Source organism: Sitodiplosis mosellana, unplaced genomic scaffold (assembly GCF_009176505.1).
Source record: "Sitodiplosis mosellana isolate CC-2019 unplaced genomic scaffold, AAFC_SMos_1.0 Smas_scaffold_54, whole genome shotgun sequence".
NCBI lineage: Eukaryota > Metazoa > Arthropoda > Insecta > Diptera > Cecidomyiidae > Sitodiplosis > Sitodiplosis mosellana.
Genome location: NW_022595296.1, coordinates 1 through 19,554, shown reverse-complemented (window position 1 = coordinate 19,554; position 19,554 = coordinate 1). Strand labels below are relative to the sequence as shown.

At 37.6% G+C, this 19,554-nt stretch overlaps 4 protein-coding genes across 4 annotated transcripts; all 4 read left to right on the top strand.

The window, feature by feature from the left end:
• The first annotated feature begins 1,422 nt into the window (after nt 1-1,422).
• Nucleotides 1,423-6,939, top strand: LOC129570357 (zinc finger protein 813-like). The gene is made up of 6 exons (XM_055449928.1): nt 1,423-1,439; nt 1,540-2,349; nt 3,245-3,733; nt 4,840-5,122; nt 5,196-5,685; nt 6,779-6,939. Exons 1-6 carry the CDS (start codon nt 1,423-1,425, stop codon nt 6,937-6,939), a joined length of 2,250 nt encoding a protein of 749 aa, XP_055305903.1.
• Nucleotides 2,926-3,903, top strand: LOC129570384 (zinc finger protein Aiolos-like). Its single transcript, XM_055449959.1, has 2 exons — nt 2,926-3,099; nt 3,245-3,903. The coding sequence occupies exons 1-2, from the start codon at nt 3,083-3,085 to the stop codon at nt 3,822-3,824; spliced, it is 597 nt and encodes a 198-aa protein (XP_055305934.1). The 5' UTR covers nt 2,926-3,082; the 3' UTR covers nt 3,825-3,903.
• Nucleotides 6,940-7,404: 465 nt separating the features above from the next.
• On the top strand, nt 7,405-11,361 carry LOC129570356 (uncharacterized). Its single transcript, XM_055449927.1, has one exon. It carries the CDS (start codon nt 7,405-7,407, stop codon nt 11,359-11,361), a length of 3,957 nt encoding a protein of 1,318 aa, XP_055305902.1.
• Nucleotides 11,362-13,625: 2,264 nt separating this feature from the next.
• LOC129570396 (pickpocket protein 28-like) lies at nt 13,626-16,102 on the top strand (the record flags this gene model as incomplete). Its single annotated transcript, XM_055449981.1, has 8 exons — nt 13,626-13,685; nt 13,834-13,871; nt 13,951-14,253; nt 14,401-14,658; nt 14,753-14,910; nt 14,991-15,457; nt 15,533-15,621; nt 15,920-16,102. Coding segments are annotated over exons 1-8 (1,556 nt in total), but the record flags the coding sequence as incomplete, so codon positions are not given.
• Between the last annotated feature and the right edge of the window lie 3,452 nt (nt 16,103-19,554).

The window sequence follows — 19,554 nt, the reverse complement described above, 5'->3', positions numbered from 1 at the left end:
TTTTTTCGACTATATTATTCATATCTGAAAGTTTGAATCATTTTGAAAACAAAATTAGGATCGCGGTCCAAAATGGGTTAATTCGCTCTTATTGACACTGCTTGGATCAGCAACTTCGATCTGAACCTCTAAATTGATAGCGTCATCCTTCACAAAATTCCATTCAACGTCAAACAAATCGCGCCATTTGATAATTCTGTCGCCAGAACCTTCTGTGACATTCGAGTATTTTTGCATTGTTGTCAAATGTTAACAATTTGATTGTAGTCGACGCCAATGTATGCCCAATTATACGGATCGTCTTCGTTTTTACGGAACAAATAGAATTTTAACCAGTCATCCCCATCTTCGCATTCTTTCGCAAACTCGATGTGCTATGGAACTCCTCGAACCATAACTTTGGGGGTTTCCTCATTCTCGTCTTCCAGTTCATGAACTTAGTTAGTGCACTAATGTTGGAAATCTTGTAATTGAACTTCAGTGGTATTGATGAAATTGATATTGCCATCATTTTTCCTATTTAATAGGTCGAGTTATGAATCAATGATAATAATAATGTGTGTAATTACAGTGACTGATTGAAGAAAAAAACTGCCGTTGGGTTTTTAAAAACGGATTCTTTGAATAATTCTCCATTCATTTCTTCACCTTGAATTCAACAATCGTCTCGAAGCAAATTATCACTCAAAATATCGAGAAATTTATTTAGCTCAATTCGACTTGTTGTGTTGTCTTTGAGAATGCAACTGATAAATTAGGCATGTGTTTGATTCGTTAAAACTGCAGTTTGGTAAATACGTATTTAATACACCTTTGACGGATTGAAACGAAGAGTTCGTTCAATGACTTTTTCAGTTGAACTGTTGAGCTCATGAATGCTTAATGTGTCTTTGTCAAGGTCGAAAAGGTCAAAGTAGCAATTTCAAAAAAAAGTTACATTTTGATTTATTTCACCATTGGAAGTGGATTTGAAATTGATGAGACAAACAAATGTGTTTCAAGGATAGTTCTTTATGCTTTAAAATTCAAATCGAAATCTTGCGTATGTTCATTCAACACTAGCGACATCTGTATCGAATCGAAACTGTTCGATGTTCGTGTGTCATTCATAAAAAACAACGATTCAATTAGGCCAAATCTATTCACACTTACACGATCGCAATTACTATATCACCGCTTGGTCGCTAATAGCGACTCGCTATCAATATCAACGCACATTCTTTTCGTCGGTGACATTCAAAGCGGTAATACGTTTCACAGCATCGCCACTACTGGCACTTGCATTACTTCGATTCGACGCAATCACAATATTTTCTTATTTTCGAGATTTCCAAATATTTTCCATCACTTTCGAAACTAATAGAAATTCACAGCGTAAAAAGTCATTGATATCGATTAAAATTGGGAATTGTGTGGAAAAGAATGGGGAATAAGAAGAAGTAAGTATATTTGGATGAGTCATTAGAGTTTTATCAGCTTCGAACAAATTGCTTTGCTTTACTTTGGTTAAAATATCAATTTTTGTTCATTGATTCTTAGACGATCGGCGAAAATGGCAACGAACGAGGGTCACAGCTCTGGTGTTCCATTCGAAACGTCGGATCGGATAGTCCCAATGGATCAGAGAAACAATCAGTCTGGAGACTTATTCGAAGTGAAACAGGAAACCGACATCAAGCAAGAGCCGTTGTCCGTCGACGAATTGGTTGAGGTGTCAGCATCGAATTATCGTGACATTCAAAATCCACCTGTATGCAATGGCAGTGGCGATGAATACGATTTTGATTGGTCAAGTCTGTCGGAGGTTAAAGCTGAGGCAAAGAAGGAAGAAAAAGAGTCGAAAACAAGTGGTGACACTGGAAGCGATGCGTCAGAAAAGCAACAAAATCAACAGTCACTACCAGAAGATGAATCAAATGTGGTCGCAGAAAATGATGCAAACAACACCCAGAAACAAGGTGGCAAAGCACAAGGAAATTCATCGAAGCGACACAAGTGTGATTTTTGCAATTATTCGGCTCAATGTGGTCCAAAGAAAACTCAATTGATTCATCATATGCGCAGCCACTCTGGTGAAAAACCGTTTGAATGTCAACGTTGTTTTAAACGATTCCAACGGAAAGACGGTCTCAATCGGCACATTCGATCGTATACGAAGAATCTCCCGTTCGAGTGTTCGATTTGTCGTCAAGGTTTCTCGAAGCAAATTCAATCGAAAGCGCATGAAAAGGGCGGCAATCAACGTTATTATGAGTGTCATTTGTGCAATAAGTTTTTTGGTTCAAAGAAAACACATTTGAAAAGGCATATGCGAACGCATTCAGTCGAAAAACCGTTACAGTGTGAGCTATGCCGATATAAATGAGATGTTAGCTTCACACAGAAATCGAACCTTAAGAGACATGTAGATTTAAAGAATCTTTAATCAAATCAATCCCAATGGTTTGATTCATTGAAATAAGATCTGAATTATGATCGATTTTATTGCACTTTCGAACAATTACTTTCATTTACTTCTTTCTTTCTTCACAGTAAAACCACATTTTCGCAGTGAAATTTTTTAAATTTCCTTTCAATTCATCCAAATGTAAACCCACTAATGAAAATAAACAGTTCATTGAAGCAAATCAGAGTTTTTATTATTATTCCCATCTAGCTTACTAGCAACACTTGATTCAGTCACAATATTATGACACTCATTCAATGCATCGAAACATAGAAGGAAAGAAGAGACGAAGTGGTATTTGATTACAAAATGTCGACGCGAACACAACTTTGCGCATCAATTCGCACTCATACAATCGCAAACGCTACTCCATCGCTTCATTACGAATAAAGGAGAACGACACTTTCTTTTTGCGGTTGACGTCAAACGAGACAATACATACCACAGCTCTGCTAATGCCAATGCAGCCATTTTCTGTTTCGCATTAAACGAGAATAATTTGAGTGACGCAATACACGAATTTCGATACCATTTTTCAAGGATTCGTCAACATTTCTGAAGCTCACGAAGTAATTAATAGTTTAAATCCTCCTAATCCATTGGAATCTGGTGTGAATCGGAAACTGGTGATACGAAATGGACAACGAAAAGAAGTAAGTAATGACACATAATTTCAGTAGAATGATTCGGTCTTTTTCATTTTTTCCAAAGAACTACTGGGTCCATCTTTCAAGAAACAGTTTCGATGACACTTGGTTTTTGTGTTAAATGTATCAATTTCTGTCCATTTAATTTCAGACGAGTAGCAACTGAAGTAGAGTTCAATGAAAAACCATTTGAGCCAGCAAATTCAGACAAAGTAATGATCGAATCAGGCAATCAGTCGGATGATTGCGTTGACGTCAAAGATGAACGACAAATCAAGGAAGAGCCACAGTCAGTCGTTGAATTAGTTGATGTTCCTGCTTCGGTATGGAATAATTGTGGCGTTGTACACACAATTGATGTCAATCAACCGAATGGTGAATACGAGTTTGACAGTCTCAATTGCGACGATATCAAAATCAAAGTAAAGGAAGAAACCGACAAGAAAGAGGAAAAACAATCGAAGACAAATTTTGATTCAGCGAATGATTCAATGGGAATGATGTACGATCATAAGCAGCTAGCACCACTGAACGACGAACACTTCTTACTGCCCGAGAAAGGCCATGAATCGTGCAACAAAAACATTCGCTATGCAATTGGTGGTCTGAAAAATGTGTCGAAGAAGCATAAATGTAACTTGTGTGAATATGCCTCCAAGCGAAGATCTGACTTGACGCAACATATGAACAAACACACTGCCAAAAAGCCAGCCGTTTTGCATTTTATGTGATTGAACTAGTCAATCTACATGACAATAATTTCCAATAACTTTGACATTTTCATCTCATCCTTTTTCATGACAAAATTGATCCTCCAAAAATTGTTTTTTTATTTCTTTCAATTCATGACGAAAAATTGTACGAACAATTGACTTTTGAATAAAAAGGATTGATAGAAACAATTCGGAGCTGTCACTTTCATTCGTAGCCAGTGGCACTTGAATGAAGTGAAGAGAAAGCGAATTCCATTGGCTGTATCAAAAGAGAGATTGGAAAGCAAAAGAAACACGATTCGATGTGAACATCATCACAAACACAATCTATCGAATCAGTATGCACTCACACAAGCGCACACACACAGACTCTCCCGCCATATTGTGCACAAAGAAAGCAAAGCGACATGTTCTTTTCGCTGCGGTCGTCCAAGGAGACAGCACGTACTTCTGCTCTGTTGATGCTAACACAGCGACTTTTGATTTTATACGAAACAAACATATTTTCAGTAATAAAAACAGAACTTGCATCGAATTTATATGAAAATTATCACATTTTTTTGAAGTGATTCATTCATTTCAACGTGCAAATCAAATAAATCTTATTGTGAATTCTCAATTTGACGAAGTAAAATGTGGAGCAAAAAGAAGTAAGTAATTTTCCATGACACATTGACATTTCAGCTTGAGACAAATGAAATGGAAGGTTTTTTCATTGATTTTTGACATTGCCGTTCATCCCGATGTATGATAGATCAAAGCTATACGAATTGAATCTTTGGTTTTATTTCCAATTTGTGATGTACGAAATAATTTTCTTTTGCTTCATTTTCATTTATTAAATGATTTGGAAGAAGATACATTTTGTGCATGACTCAAACCGAATGTGTTTATTTTTGTCTTCGCTTTTCAATTGCGTCATATTGTTTTACTTGATAAAAAAACACTTGGAATTTACAAGAAAATGTTCGTTTTAGGAAGGTGACTCTTTGTTTCTTGATTTAAATATTAACTTTTGTCCATTGATTTTCAGGCGAGCTACTGAAACAGCATTGAATCAAGGCCATCATTCTAATGCATCAGTCGAATCGATGAACTCAGAAATAGATATGGTCGAAGCTGTTAGTCAGTTAAACAATCCAGTTGAAGTCAAAGTGGAGCCACAAATCAAGGAAGAGCCAAAGCCAGTCTGTGAATTGGTTGATGTTCCCAATCCGGTATTGAATAATCGTGGCTTTGTGCTCGCACTAAGCGTCGATCAATCGAATGACGAATACGATTTCGACAGTCTCGATAGCGACGACGTTGAAATCGAAGTGAAGGAAGAAATCGAAGACAAATGGTGATTAATCAAGAGAGGCTATGTTGGATAACCAACATGATCATCAGCAGCCGCCACCACAGAACGAAAACGACGACGGCATTTTACTGCCAGAAGGATGCCATGGCTCCCGCAACGCAAATGTTCGTAATGCAGCTGATGATCCGAAAAATGTGTCAAAGAAGCATAAATGCAATTGCGAATACGCCTCCAACCGAAGCTTTGACCTAAAGATGCACATGATCAAACACACTGGTGAAAAGCCACATGCGTGCGATTTCTGTCCGAAACGTTTTACGGCCAAGCAAAATCTCCATGCACATATGAAAGCTCACGTAGGAGAGTTTCTATTCCATTGCACGGGCTGTTTGCAAGGATTTGATGGAAAAGACGAAAAAGTTGCACACGAAATGAATTGCAAGGTGCGTCGATATGAATGTCACTTGTGCAACCAATCATTTGGATCAATGAAAGCGAATTTGGTTCACCACACGCGTGTGCGCAGCGGTGACACTCCATTCGAATGTAAAGAATGTTCGCATCAGTTCACAAAGAAAAGTAATCTCAACATACACCTGAAGCTTCATGCTGGACCACGTTCATTCCGCTGTTCCAGATGTCGTCTGGGATTCGTACACCAAGATGAAAGAAATGCACACGAAGAGAAGTGCAAACGAAGTGTTTATGAATGCTATGTTTGTGGCAAGTCAATTGGATTGAACAAATGCAATTTGATCGACCATATGCGCACACACTCTGGTGAAACGCCTTTCGAATGTCAACGCTGTTCGAAACGATTCCAACGGAAAGACGGTCTCAATCGGCACATGCGATCGCATACTCAGATTCTCCCATTCAAATGTTTGATTTGTCGTCAAGGTTTCTCTAAACAAAGTCAATGGAAAGCGCATGAAAAAGGCTGCAATCGACGTGTTTACGAGTGTCACTTGTGCCACAAATTTTTCGGTCCACTAAAAACACATTTGGAAAGGCATATGCTCACCCATTCAGGCGAGAAACCGTTCCCGTGTGAGCTGTGCCAATGCAATTATACGGAAAAATCGAGCCTCAAGAAACATATGAAACGAATCCACAATGAGAATCATTGACCAAATCAGACACCAAATGGAAAGACTTTCCAGGAAAGTCATTTATCCACATCGAATTATCAAGAGATTTGTTTCATTTTAAATTCATGTTCGAATCATATATAATAATCAATAATAAATCTTAGTTCCATTTGAATTTGTTTCCAAACAAAAATTATTTTCTGCAGAAATTTAGCATCATTTCAACTCCAAATCTTTACTTTAATTCAAGAATCTAGCATAATAAAAAAAAATGCGAATAAATTTAAATAATGGTTTTCAAATGCAAATAAATTATTGGCACAAGAGGCGAACAGAATTCGATCATTTTAGGGCCACTAAAATTAATTCTGGGTTACTACAATTACTACAACAGTTTGGACCATTTTTTCTCCCGTACAAAAATAAAAAAACACTGCGTAAACACGGCATTCATTGATTTGAATGTGCTACGATCAAAGATTACAATAATACCACAAGAGCCAACATTCTTTTCTGGCACATTACGAAGGTGAGGCAATGAATGATTCTTTTTTTATGTTTTTTTTACTCGCAATTCAAAGAAATTTGGAAAGAACCTCATCATTTGGAAAATGTTGGAATGAAAGAGATTTTGAGTGAAGGAAGTGGTTTAAAAATGCCAGTTTTAGCAGATGGACAAAACTTTAGCACTGGTCAACGTCAAATTCTGTGTTTGGCCCGTGCCATTCTGCGGAATAGCTGACTTATTATACTCGACGAAGCAACTGCTTACGTTGATCTTCGGTATGTTTTTGTGTTGCTTTCTTTTCATTAACTGAGATCGAGTCTGGTCTTTTATCTATCATCCGAAAATCTTTCGAATCGAAATTATGCAAGACGACTAATTGGATTAAACGTTTCTCTTTATTAAATCATCGTTTAATTTGCAGAACAGACGAGATGATTCAACATACAATTAGGGAGAAAAAACAGAACGTCGTGTGAACAACCAACGAGACCGTGAGCTGTTGCATGAACTGATTCAACACGGTCATTGCAAATAAAAGTGTTTCTTTTTCCATTGCCTGCGTTTCTGCGTTTGTACCGTTCGAATCGTTTGATATTAGACAATTGTAGCACGAAATTTTTGTTTAAAAGGATACAATAAATTATTTGTTCATTGAATAAAATTAAAATAAACGGAAATTTAGGGTCGTTTTTGGTAATTATGGCACCTCCCAAACTCAATCCAGTGTTGTTGAGCGCAGTGAGAGTAAGAACGTTGAGAATGATCAAACATACGTTAGACAATGTGAGCAAATTGACAGATGCCTCAGACATGAGCGTTCTTGTGATTTTGAAAGAAGACATGATGGAAAAATGGACTAGTTTCGCCAGCGCTTTTGAAGCTCATGAAGAGTATCTTACCGCCAACGATGACAGAGATAACCCGGAACTGCCAACAATTACTGATGAATTCATCGCCATTCATTCTCAATTTCTTACAGCAAAAACGCTTGTGCACAAATTGTTAGCCGCAGTTCCGCCGGTAGGTAATATTCATAACTCGACTTTGAATCCTCTGGTTGAAGAAAGGCGACCGAAGCCTGCTTGCAAATTACCACCAGTACGTATCACTCCTTTTGCTGGCGATTCGGGTGATTGGATTGAATTCAAAGCCACTTGTTCAAAGGTTTTGACCGAAGATATGCCAGACTTTCAAAAACTTCAGCATTTAAAGGATGCTTTAATCGGTGAGCCTCGAAATCTTGTAGGTTTTGTAATGCCAAACGAAGGCGCGTATGATAAAGCAATGGAACTGCTTCAAAATCGATATGAAAATTTCCGAAAGATCATCAATGACCAATTACGTAAGTTTTTCGACCTTCCATCAATCACAACGCCGTCGGCTGAAGCGTTTCGAGCCATGTTAAATGTAACGAACGGTTTGTTGGCAACTCTTCAAAGCTGTCACGTCGATACACAGAGTTGGGATGCTATTGTGATATTTGTTTTGACACAAAAATTCGATGTGTCCACGCTTGAAATATGGGAAGAAAAATTAAATGGTAAGCGTACGATTCCACCCTTGAAAACTTTTTTGGAATTTCTCGAAACGCGTATCATCGTTCGATCTGGAATGGACAGTAACGATCAAGTGCCGGGGCAGTCTGAAAAACAACAGAAATCGTTTGTCAAGCCACCGCAAAAGGTAAATTCATTCGCACATAACAACAAAGACAAAAACGCCCGAAGTTTCTTCACACTTAAGGCTGAGTACAAATGCGTTTTGTGTGGAAAAAATCACCTGCCGTCACGTTGTGATGAAATCGTGCGCATTTCAGCTAAGGAACGACATACTCTTGTGAAACAGAACAATCTTTGTTATAATTGCTTTTATCCGCATGCAGTACGCGATTGCCCGTTTAACCCTGCGTGTAAACGATGCCCTGAACCTCACCACACCTTATTGCATTTGGATGGCCAAAAAATGTATTTGAACATGGCCAGTGGAATCAATGATTCATTCGAACAGCAAGAGTCATCGGAAACAAATGGTTTATCGGACGATACATTAAGCCAATTGTCAGCTCATCACTTTTATCATATAAAAGACGATGACGATGCGTTATTGGCCACTGCTATGGTGCCGGTGCGTTGCGAAGGTCGTTCAGTTGTAGTCAAAACATTAGTTGATCAGGGGTCAACAGCAAATTTGATAACAATACGAGCCTGTCGTTTACTGAATTTGCGTTTTCCTCGGAATAAGTCAGCGATGCTTGGTGTTGGCAATACCCCCGTCGGCTGTGTCATCGGGAGAGCACGTTTTGAAATTGGTTCAGTTCATAATCCAGATTTCAAATTGATTATAATAGCTATTGTGGTTCGAAGCATCGGTGAAGTAAATGGTGTAAAAAAGGAGGAAACTTCTGCATGGAAACATTTGATCGGTTTGCCACTAGCTGACCCACAATTTTATGAAGCAAATCATGTTGACATGCTTCTTGGCTCAGCTGCACACGGCGACATCATTATGGACGGTCTTGTAAAAGGTAATCGAAATGAGCCAATCGCACAACGTACAGAATTGGGTTGGATTGTGTCTGGACACATTGATGTGACTGAATCGTTCGCAACGTTCTGCCGTCTAACCACACTTGACGACAAATTAGATTCAGAAAAGGAGTTGTGTGAGCAATTGAAAGCATTTTGGGAATTGGAGGAAGTGAAGTACACTCGACATTTCACTATTGATGAGCAAATGGCTGAAGAAATATTCAAAAATTCAGTCAAACGTACCGCCGACGGCAAATTTGTGGTTGATTTGCCATTCAAAAAGAACCCTTTGAATGGGAATTGTTTTGGTGAGTCTCGTTCATTCGCTGAGAAACGGTATAAATCATTGCAACGTCGTCTTGAAAAGAATCCACAGCTAAAGATAAAGTACGACGAAGTGTTGGAGGAATATTTAACGTTCGCGCACATGGAACTAGTCGAAAATCGTCCTGAACTACAGTATTTTCTCCCACATCATTATGTAGTGAAGGAGACCAGTAGCACAACAAAGGTGAGAAATGTTTTCGATGCGTCGGCAAAAAGCAGCAACGGTATGTCATTGAATGATAATTTGTATGTCGGAGCAACTATTCAGCCCGAGTTGTTTGAATTGTTAATTCAGTGGCGCAAATATGAATTTGCATTGTCCGGTGACATTGAGAAAATGTATCGAATGTTTTGGGTGAATCCAATTCATGCGAATTTCCAAACAATTTTGTGGCAACGCCCTGGAACCGATTCAATTGAAGAATACCGATTGTTGACGATTACGTTCGGTACCAGCAGTGCACCATTTCAAGCGATTCGTTGTGTGTATGAGATTGGAGAACACGTTAAGGAAACAAATGCACAGCTCGCTGAAATGATCCAAAAGTGTTTTTACGTTGATGATTTCTTGAAGTCATTTACTAGCATCGAGTCAGCGGTCGAAATGCGAGAGTTTCTCACTGAAACACTAGCCGAGTACGGTCTTCGTTTACGAAAATGGAAGTCAAATGATGAACGTACGCTTGCAAATGTTGATTGTGTAGACAAAGAACCACTAGCATTCGATTCAACTTTAAAAACGTTAGGTATTTCATGGCAACCGAGTTCCGATGTTTTTGTGTTCAAACCATCTGAGACCATACAAGCTGTGAATTGGACAAAAAGGAAAATTTTGTCTGAAGTGGCAGAGTTGTTCGACCCTTTAGGTTGGCTTGCTCCGTGTATAATCAGAGCAAAGATATTATTGCAGGACATTTGGCATTTGCCTCGAACTATTGAATGGGATTCCGAATTGCCTGCCCACATTGTGTCACAATGGGTGCCTATTGTAACTGAGTTGATCGCACCAATACCGATACAAATACCTCGTTGGTTGAGATTATCCAATCGAGATTTAAATGTAGAAATTTATGGCTTTTGCGATGCTGCGAACAGTGCGTACGATGCATGTGTATATTTACGTGTCACGAACGAAGATGGAACAACATCATGTAATTTGGTCGCTGCAAAATCTAAAGTCGCTCCCGTGCGTGCAGTAACAATCCCACGGTTGGAATTATGTGGGGCTGTGTTGCTGGCCAAATTATTGCGTCGGTGTTGTCAAGCGCTATCGCTCAGCGACTGTCGAATTCAAGCTTGGAGTGACTCAAAAATCGTTCTTGCGTGGATCTCCACACACCCAAGCAAATGGTCAACGTTTGTAGCCAATCGTGTGAGTGAAATACAACAAACGTGCGAAGCCGGAAACTGGTTGCATATTCCTACGAAACTGAATCCAGCTGATATTGGCTCTCGCGGCATGTCAATCAATGAATTGAAAGATTCTTCGCTGTGGTGGAATGGTCCGAAATTTTTATTTTCGACCTCCGAACAATGTCCGTCACAAAATTATAATTTGCCAATTGACACAGCACCAGAAAAGAAACGCGCTGTAAAAATTCATCATGTGCACGAGCCCAAGCACAATTACGTGTTGGAATACTTTTCCACGTCTTTTGCGATTCACGGCGTACGCAATGCGTTGGCGTACCAAAACCATAAACAAATCCGTTTCATTCGAACCTATGATCACGGCTTGCGAGTTAAATACGGCAGAAAATCGATGGGTAAAGATGATTCAATTGGAAAGTTTCGGTCATGAAATGGGACGTATTAACAAAAAAAAGGGTCTGCCCGGTAATAGCACCATTCGTAATTTAAACCATTTTGTTCATAGTGATGGATTTCTCCGCATGAACAAGAGCTGTGGGCTTAAGGACACTAAATTAACAGCACGTCGATTCGATTACGTATTAAAACAAGTCGAATGTTGTTTAAATTCCCGACCCTTGTGGGCGCTCACTCCTAACGCAGATAACATCGAAGTCATCACACCAAGTCATTTTTTCAATTTCCAGCCGATTACCTCGTTGCCTCGGCCAGATTTGAACCACATTCCATTGAACAGGCTCGATCAGTACCAATTTTTGTATCGGTTGTACACTGATTTTTGGAAAGGATGGTCATCCGAATATTTGCATCAACTGCAACCCAGACAGAAATGGCAAAAAACCGAACCAAATGTTAAGGTCGGTCAAGTGGTTATCATTTCAGAGGACAATTTGCCACCGAGTCGTTGGGCATTTGGTAAGATTGAGGCAGTATTTCCAGCTAAGGACGGGTTGATAAGAACAGTCGACGTAAGAAGCAAAGGGACGATTTTGCGGAGACCAATTCATCGCTTGGGATTGTTACCAATTCTGGACAATGAAGATTTGAGCTGTGATCCGCTCAACGCCGGAGAGAATATTGTGTAGATTTAAGTCATTTTGTATTTGTTAGGAAATCAGAGTGTGTGCGTCAAGCATCATTCGTTCATGGGCACATCTTGTCCTCTCGCTCACACTCATGACCTATTGTATTGTAATATTCAGCACGAACACTCGATTCAGTTGTGTATGTCTGTAAGCCGCACACCAAAACGTACATCTCATTTTGCACTTTCTTTCGGCTCGCAGACATGGACGACAACGGTAGTGTATTGAGTTCTTTCTTCAGTCATGCAAATATTATTTAAGCAATTTGTTACGGAAGCGATTTCATATGAATTTTACATTGCATTTTGTAAGTATGCGTGTCAGCATCGCATAGATTTAGGTAATGAGAGTGTTTAAAAACGAACCGAATTCAGAGTCATTTTTATCGTTAGCAAATCGACATCTCAGCGAAGCAGCAGAAATAGTTTTTCCGAATATTGAAATTAGCCAGTTCAAGTTGAACAGCCGATCTGATATTCGCTTTGCAATTTAGGCAAGTGCCAGCTGGATTTGTACGACAAGTTGCTCGACAAATCACAGCAAAATTACAGCGAACAGTTTCGCAACAAAAATTCATCGATTCGTTTTCAAATTGAATTCATTTTTTTTTAGTTATAATTTTCAATTAGTTTTATTCGCGCATCGTATCTTTGAAATCGCTTCCACTCCACTTTCAACAAATTCAAATAAAAAGCAAATCAACAAAAAGATAAATTCGTGTGTTTTCTCTTCAGCTCGCGCTTTACTCGGCAATTCTGCCACACATTGGTTTATCAATCTACTTCTGTGGGTTATCGATACAGAATATATGGATGAAATGGCATGAAAGCCCAGTCAGCATGTCTTCCACCGATAAGTATACTACGGTGTCAGATATTCCATTTCCAACTGTTACAATTTGCCCTGAAACGAAAGTAAAAGCGGAAAAATTGAATTTAACTACCGCGTACCATACGCTGTTTGAGTTGGGATTGAATCTATCGGACATTGAGTGAGTCTAGTAGTTGAAATGGGAATGAACGGTTGAAATGAAATAAATTATACTAAACTACTTCGAATGTGTTACCCTTACCACAGAATGACTCAAGTGAATGCATTGAATCACCTGTGCAACTTTCAGTAAGAAAATTGGACAAAATTTCATTTGAAAACCCTTTTGGAATTGGTATTCGAGAACTTTTAGGTACAAATCGAATGATTTTATCGATTTTTTTCGTTTGAATCGACCATCATTAATGTGATGAGTGTTCTTTGACTGAAATGCATTAATAAAATTAGAGTTAGTTTCAAATAATTAGCTTTCCAACAAAGTAACCCACTTGAGTTTCGAATTAATAGAGTTAATGCAGAAAGAATGGCAAAAATGATTGTTTTATTACAAATTGTATTAGAAAAAATAAAACAAATGAAGTGTTTCCCTAATTGTGTTTGAAAAATAAAGTAGTTTGCAATTATTTTCATCATTTGATGAATGTCATGGTCATAATTATTATAGCCAATGGTCGTTATAGCCAAAGGACAAATATCGGACGCGTTTCAAATGGAAGTTTTGTATCATCAAGACTTTGAACTGCATTTGACGTATTTTCAGAGCAAATTGCTACATAAAATGAGATTGATGGCAAATGAACATAATGGTTTCAAGGGAAGGTATTGGACCAATCCGAAGGTAAATGTTTAGTTCTAATAATTTGTTCTTGCATTGCCATGTTTTACTATTCAATTAGACATTATTTGGTTAGTTTTAATTTGCAAATAATAAAAGACGATTTTAATAGGAAAGAAAATTAAAAAATTTGAATTTGGCTTTTCCATAGGTCATTGCAGATGTATTGAAAGAATTCTGTTCGAACAGGTACTATCAAATCTTTTCACTCAACCTTATGAAAAGTAAATGAAGAAGAATTTGTTTCAAATTCTTCTACTTTTAACAGTACCATCCATGGTGTTCGATATTTCACCGAACGAAGGCGACATTGGACCGAACGCTGTTTTTGGTTCATTGCAATTGGCTTGTCGTTCTGGTATTGTTTGGTATCGATTCAAGATATGTGGATAAAATGGCGTGCCTGTCCCGTTTCAATGAGTTTCAATGAAAAAGATGCTCCAATTTCAGCGATTCCATTTCCAACCGTCACCATTTGCCCTGAAACGAAAGCATTCAAAAACAAATTTGAAATTAATCCAGTCTATGACTCTTTGATGGAATCAAATCCATGGAAATTATCTAATCAACAGTAAGTTATGGTTTTTTTTTATCGATAAAAATTGATTGGATTATTCCATTTTTCCTATTGAGTTGGTAGAACGGACATTTCGATCGATATAAAACATTAACGATTATTGTCGCTCTTATTTAAATTACTTCAAATGCCATGTTTTAGATGGGTCCAATTGGAGGCTCTCAGTCATTTGTGCCGTTTTAATTTTCCGGAATACGTTCGGTATGGCAACAAATTCACAAACACATCGATCTACGATATAATTCAGGATATAGCGCCAAATTTAACGAGTGTCATTGTTTCCTGTTCGTGGAACCTTCAAATGGAAAATTGTGAGTCGCATTTCTCACCAACCATAACGGATGAAGGCCTTTGCTTCACTTTTAATGCTTTGAATTCAGATGAAATTTACACGGATGCGTAAGTGTTTGCTAGACAATAAACAATTAAAGAAACAATCTGATTACCGTCTTTTAATTAATTCATAACATTTTATCAATCTTCATGACCTTAGAATGGCTCCAGAAATGATGATCGTGAAAAATAGTCCAAATGTATCCCATTGGAGTCTGGAGAATGGATATCCGCCAGGTTGTAATCAAAGAGGATATCCAATACGTGTATTCAATGTAAAGCACAGCGTTTCTTTGACAATATTCCTTCAATTGTTCGGTAGGATTCGATTTTATCACTTAAAATCTGTCTTTCCAATGAATTAAAATGGATTCATGGTGTCATTTAACCAATTATAGGACAAGATATTGAGTACAGATGCCGAGGATTGATTCCGGGATTCAAATTATTTTTGCATGTACCTGGTGAAGTACAGCCAGCGTCACGACATTCTTTTCGCGTTCCTTTATCCGAAGCTGTTCAAATTTCGATCATACCGAAATTTATAGTCACCTCAGATAAATTGCTATCGTACAAACCGCAGGAACGACAGTGCTTCTACAATTTTGAGCGTCAACTGCTCTTTTTCAAAATGTACACCCAAAACAATTGTGAGCTGGAATGTTTGGCAAACTTCACACGAATCGAATGTGGTTGCGTGAAATTTTCAATGCCTCGTACGAGACGTACCCACATCTGCGGTGTCAGTTCAATTCAATGCTATCAATCCGCAGAAAGGAAACTGTATGGAGACTCGGATGGTTCAAACAATGATACAGCTAAGGCATTTCGTGAAATGTGCCAGTGTTTACCGTCATGCACTTACGTACATAATCACACTGTGTTTTTGCACACACCGTCGAATTGATCGCTTTATCTTCCTTGTTTTTCCACTTTTCAGGTTAAGTATAGTGCTGATATTGACCGAGCCAAACTCAATTGGGTCGAATCACAAATTTCGAATCGTTTTCATTTTCATGAAATGTTTGGGTGAGTTAAAATTGTGCATTTATTTAAAAAAAGTGTATGCCAGTTCAGTAGATGAGAATGAATCCATGTAATTTCGTAAAACAGTGTATAAAAACGGACACAACTATGTGAAACATCATTATAATTTTGCATTTTGATGCTCATTTGTTCCGTCGTCGCCGTAAAAAGCCGTAGATTTATTCTCGCCAGCTTAACTAATTGCCCCAAATGCAGTCGAGATATGTGCCGCCGAGCTTGACAATTCTCTTTTTTCGTGAATTACTTGAATTTTTCTGTGATAGTGTCTTCAACTTTTCAGAACACAACCGTCAAATTTGGAGATTTACTTCCGTGATCATGAGGTGACCACAATGATGCGTTCCGAAATGTATACAACAACTAATTTCATTGCAAATTGCGGCGGATTGCTTGGACTATTTTTGGGCATTTCAATGTTAAGCATCATCGAGTTCATTTACTACTCAACGCTTCGGCTGTACTGGTCAGTTCGGCGTTGGAAATCGGAACATAAAGTGATTCCTTTTGAAAGGAAATACATCAACAGCGTTTTTATTGATATGCCCAATGAGAATTGCCGATCAAGGAATAGTTCTGATTTAAAAGGAGCCATTCCTCTCCGCACAATATTTGTGCATCCGAAGTGAAGATATTCCTAACGTGTGTATTTGCAACATGGTGATGTAGACATTTCCATGTCAGAGCAGCTTCTCTAAACTCTCGTTTTTGCAACTATGCTTTTCATATTGAAGAAACATTCCTATTGAAGAACAAAATATGCCCCCAAAATGAGGAAAAAAATATATTGTGTTTGCTTTTGAAGAATTATTCACACTTTGATTTGTATCTGCGCAAAGTGAAATTCAATTATTACCTTTCTGCAAACATAGTTTGTTGAGTGACATCTTACACGTTTTGATAGTTAAATAAACTTGAATCATATACCACCTGCCCGAAAGAATATTCTAGACGTTATTCCACGTGTACACACTTTTACGCAGATGTTGTATGTACTTTGAATGGCATTATAGCTTTTTCTTCATTCGCATCACTGTTCATATCACTGATGCGTACAAATGGAGTGAAACTCGTGAATGTTTGTATTTATATGTACACAACTTCTCGAGCAACGTCTAAAAAACTCTTTCGGCTCGTTCGGTGAATTAAAGTTGAATTGAATACTAAGAATTTTGAAGAATAATATCTATCTACTGTTTGAATAAATTGAACTAAATGTTTTGATTGAACCATGATTTTTTCTTAATGAATTGAAAACCAAACGGTTGTTTTGCAAGAAGTGCGACTGTTTGCATGTCCATCATGTAGAAATCGTTCGATCCAACAGTTTTGGTGAGAAAATACAGTTCGTACAAAGAACTTCCCACAGCTTTACACTATTCTCCACTTCCATTGGATTTCAACGGTCAAAGTTCGTTGCAAGTGTATCTAATGTAATGGAAACTAAATGCGAATGGAAACGAGGTGTAAGAAAATAGTGTAGAAAACTTTTAAATGCGGATGGTTCTTTCATTGAAATTTATGTCTGGGTTTGAGATTTCAGAAAAAAAAAATCATTGAACTCAAAAAAAAACAAATGTGTCGTTTGCCCCGAGACGCTCATTTTGTTCAGCAAAGCTGTGACAACATTTTCGAAGAGAGATTGACACCTTCTTATAAATGCGCTTCAACGGCATAATCAGTGCGCGTCAAGCATTGCCACGGCGATGAAGCCACAACAACAATAACACGTATTTCCCATGTAAACATAAGACGAGCTCTACTGACACGACGCTTGTGGTGATAGTTGAAGATTTCAATCACATAAGCGTGTACAGTGTACATGGCCAATAATCAAGTAGCCATTCGCGCAAACTGTATAAACCCTATGCTAGCGTGTCTGTATTGTGTGTATATATTGTCCGCTCAACGTGTGTTTTGTGTATGACCGCCTCTATTGGTCACAGGTCAAATGTTGTCGTCAGTATGGATTTCATAGCCGCAACCTGTGCTTCTCTCCCATAAGAACCAATGTATTTGACGTGACAGTGAATAGCGGTAGCGACTAAATAGGATCTGCGGTATATTTAGCAACTATTCAGCGGCGCGAATTTAAATATTTGACATTTAGTAGTTCAAACTATTTCGCAATGGTACGTAAGTTATAAGTGTCGCACACAGCGTGCTTGTTACACATTTATATTCTCTTTCGTTATTGAATAAATTATATTTTTATGAAAATGCCCACAAAACGATATTGCAAAATTAAATTTTGTGAACATGAATTTGGTACTTTTTTGGAAAATATTTCATTCTTCAAGTAAGTTTTAAAATTTTCACACATTTTCCCCAAAACGCAAGTGAAGTATGTTAAGCAACATTGAATATATCGTTTTGGTTCGAACCATAATGATCATTATTGAAAAAAATTGTTTGGATGTTTATTAAAATAAAAAACACATTTACACAGAGTACCTAAAGAAGCTGAATTGAGGAACGTTGACAGAATGTCATGTAGTTCTGACAATCAAACACGCTGTCTAATTAGGCGCTACCGCTATCTCGCGCCGCTCAAAAGCACAAGTTGCATAGCCGTGAGCATTGCTTCATTGATTTAACCAAGAATTCTACATGAAATATGAAATTCAAGTTTCTCTTATTGATTGGAGTAAATAAATTGTTAGTTAAGATCTTGAGGAAAAAAAAAGAATCTTTTAGTTGGGCACAGGTGTGATCTGATATCTTGTCAATCACACTAAGCACTCGTTATATAATTTCCTTATGGTCATTGTTCCGTCAAGTACATGTTTGGCCTCCAAGTGGCCTTTCTTAGATAATCTAACATTAGATTTTCTAATCATTTTTTTTAACTAAATAATGCTTCAATACTGAAATATTCTTGAATTTAATTGATGTATCAATTAATTGATTCAATACAGATTGAAGATGAAATGTGGATAAATTCGGAAAATGTGTCAAATTGATAAAATCGCATTGAATTTCTGAGAAAATTCGAATAAAGACCATGACACATTTATGTGCTATTTAAACATAGTAAAAGAAAATCGGTCAAAGAAATCTTCTAGTATCTGGTTGTGTATTGCGTGAGAAGGAACTGTCCTTCAGAGAATGTGTGTAGAAAAGCATTGGAAAAGTTTTCGTTAGTAAAAAAGAAGCAACAAACTTGATAGAAGTGAACGAAAAAAGCTGAAAATGAAGAATATTTTCCCGAATAGAGATCACAGGCAGACTAAAGCCGAAGTAAGAGTCATATGAAAACATTAATTTTGCATTATTTGTTGTCCGCTTGGAATGGATTTGCAGCCTATTTCACCAAATGTTTTCATGAAAAATTTTCATGAGATTTTCTTCTCAAGTTTTTTTGGTGAAACAAATGTATCTAAATGTAGCAATGAGAAAATCTCAATAGAAACGTGAAAATATTCTCATTTTTTTGACATTATTTTGAGCGCAAATTTTAAATTTTCATTTATTTTTGAGCCAACCATGATGTGATCTCACATTTTTGTGAAAAAATCTCGAAACTTCAAGTTGGCGCTCAAAATAATGTCAAAAAATGAGAATATTTTCATGTTTTTATTGAGATTTTCACATTGCTACATTTGGATATATTTGTTTGACCAAAAAAACTTGAGAAGAAAATCTCATGAAAACTTCTCATGAAAAAATTTGGTGAAATAGGCTATTGCAAACAATCGAATTATTCTCATAATGGAAAATTTCCAATTTTTATCACAATTCCCTTGATTTTCAATAGGCGGTGCGAGAGGTGTTCAGTGAATTTTGCAAAAAAACCACGATTCATGGTGTTCGATACTTGACCGACCGAAGACGGCATTGGAGTGAAAGGATTTGGTGGATTTTGGCGTTCAGTTCATCCCTTATACTGTGTGGACTTTCCATGCAAACGATGTTGGT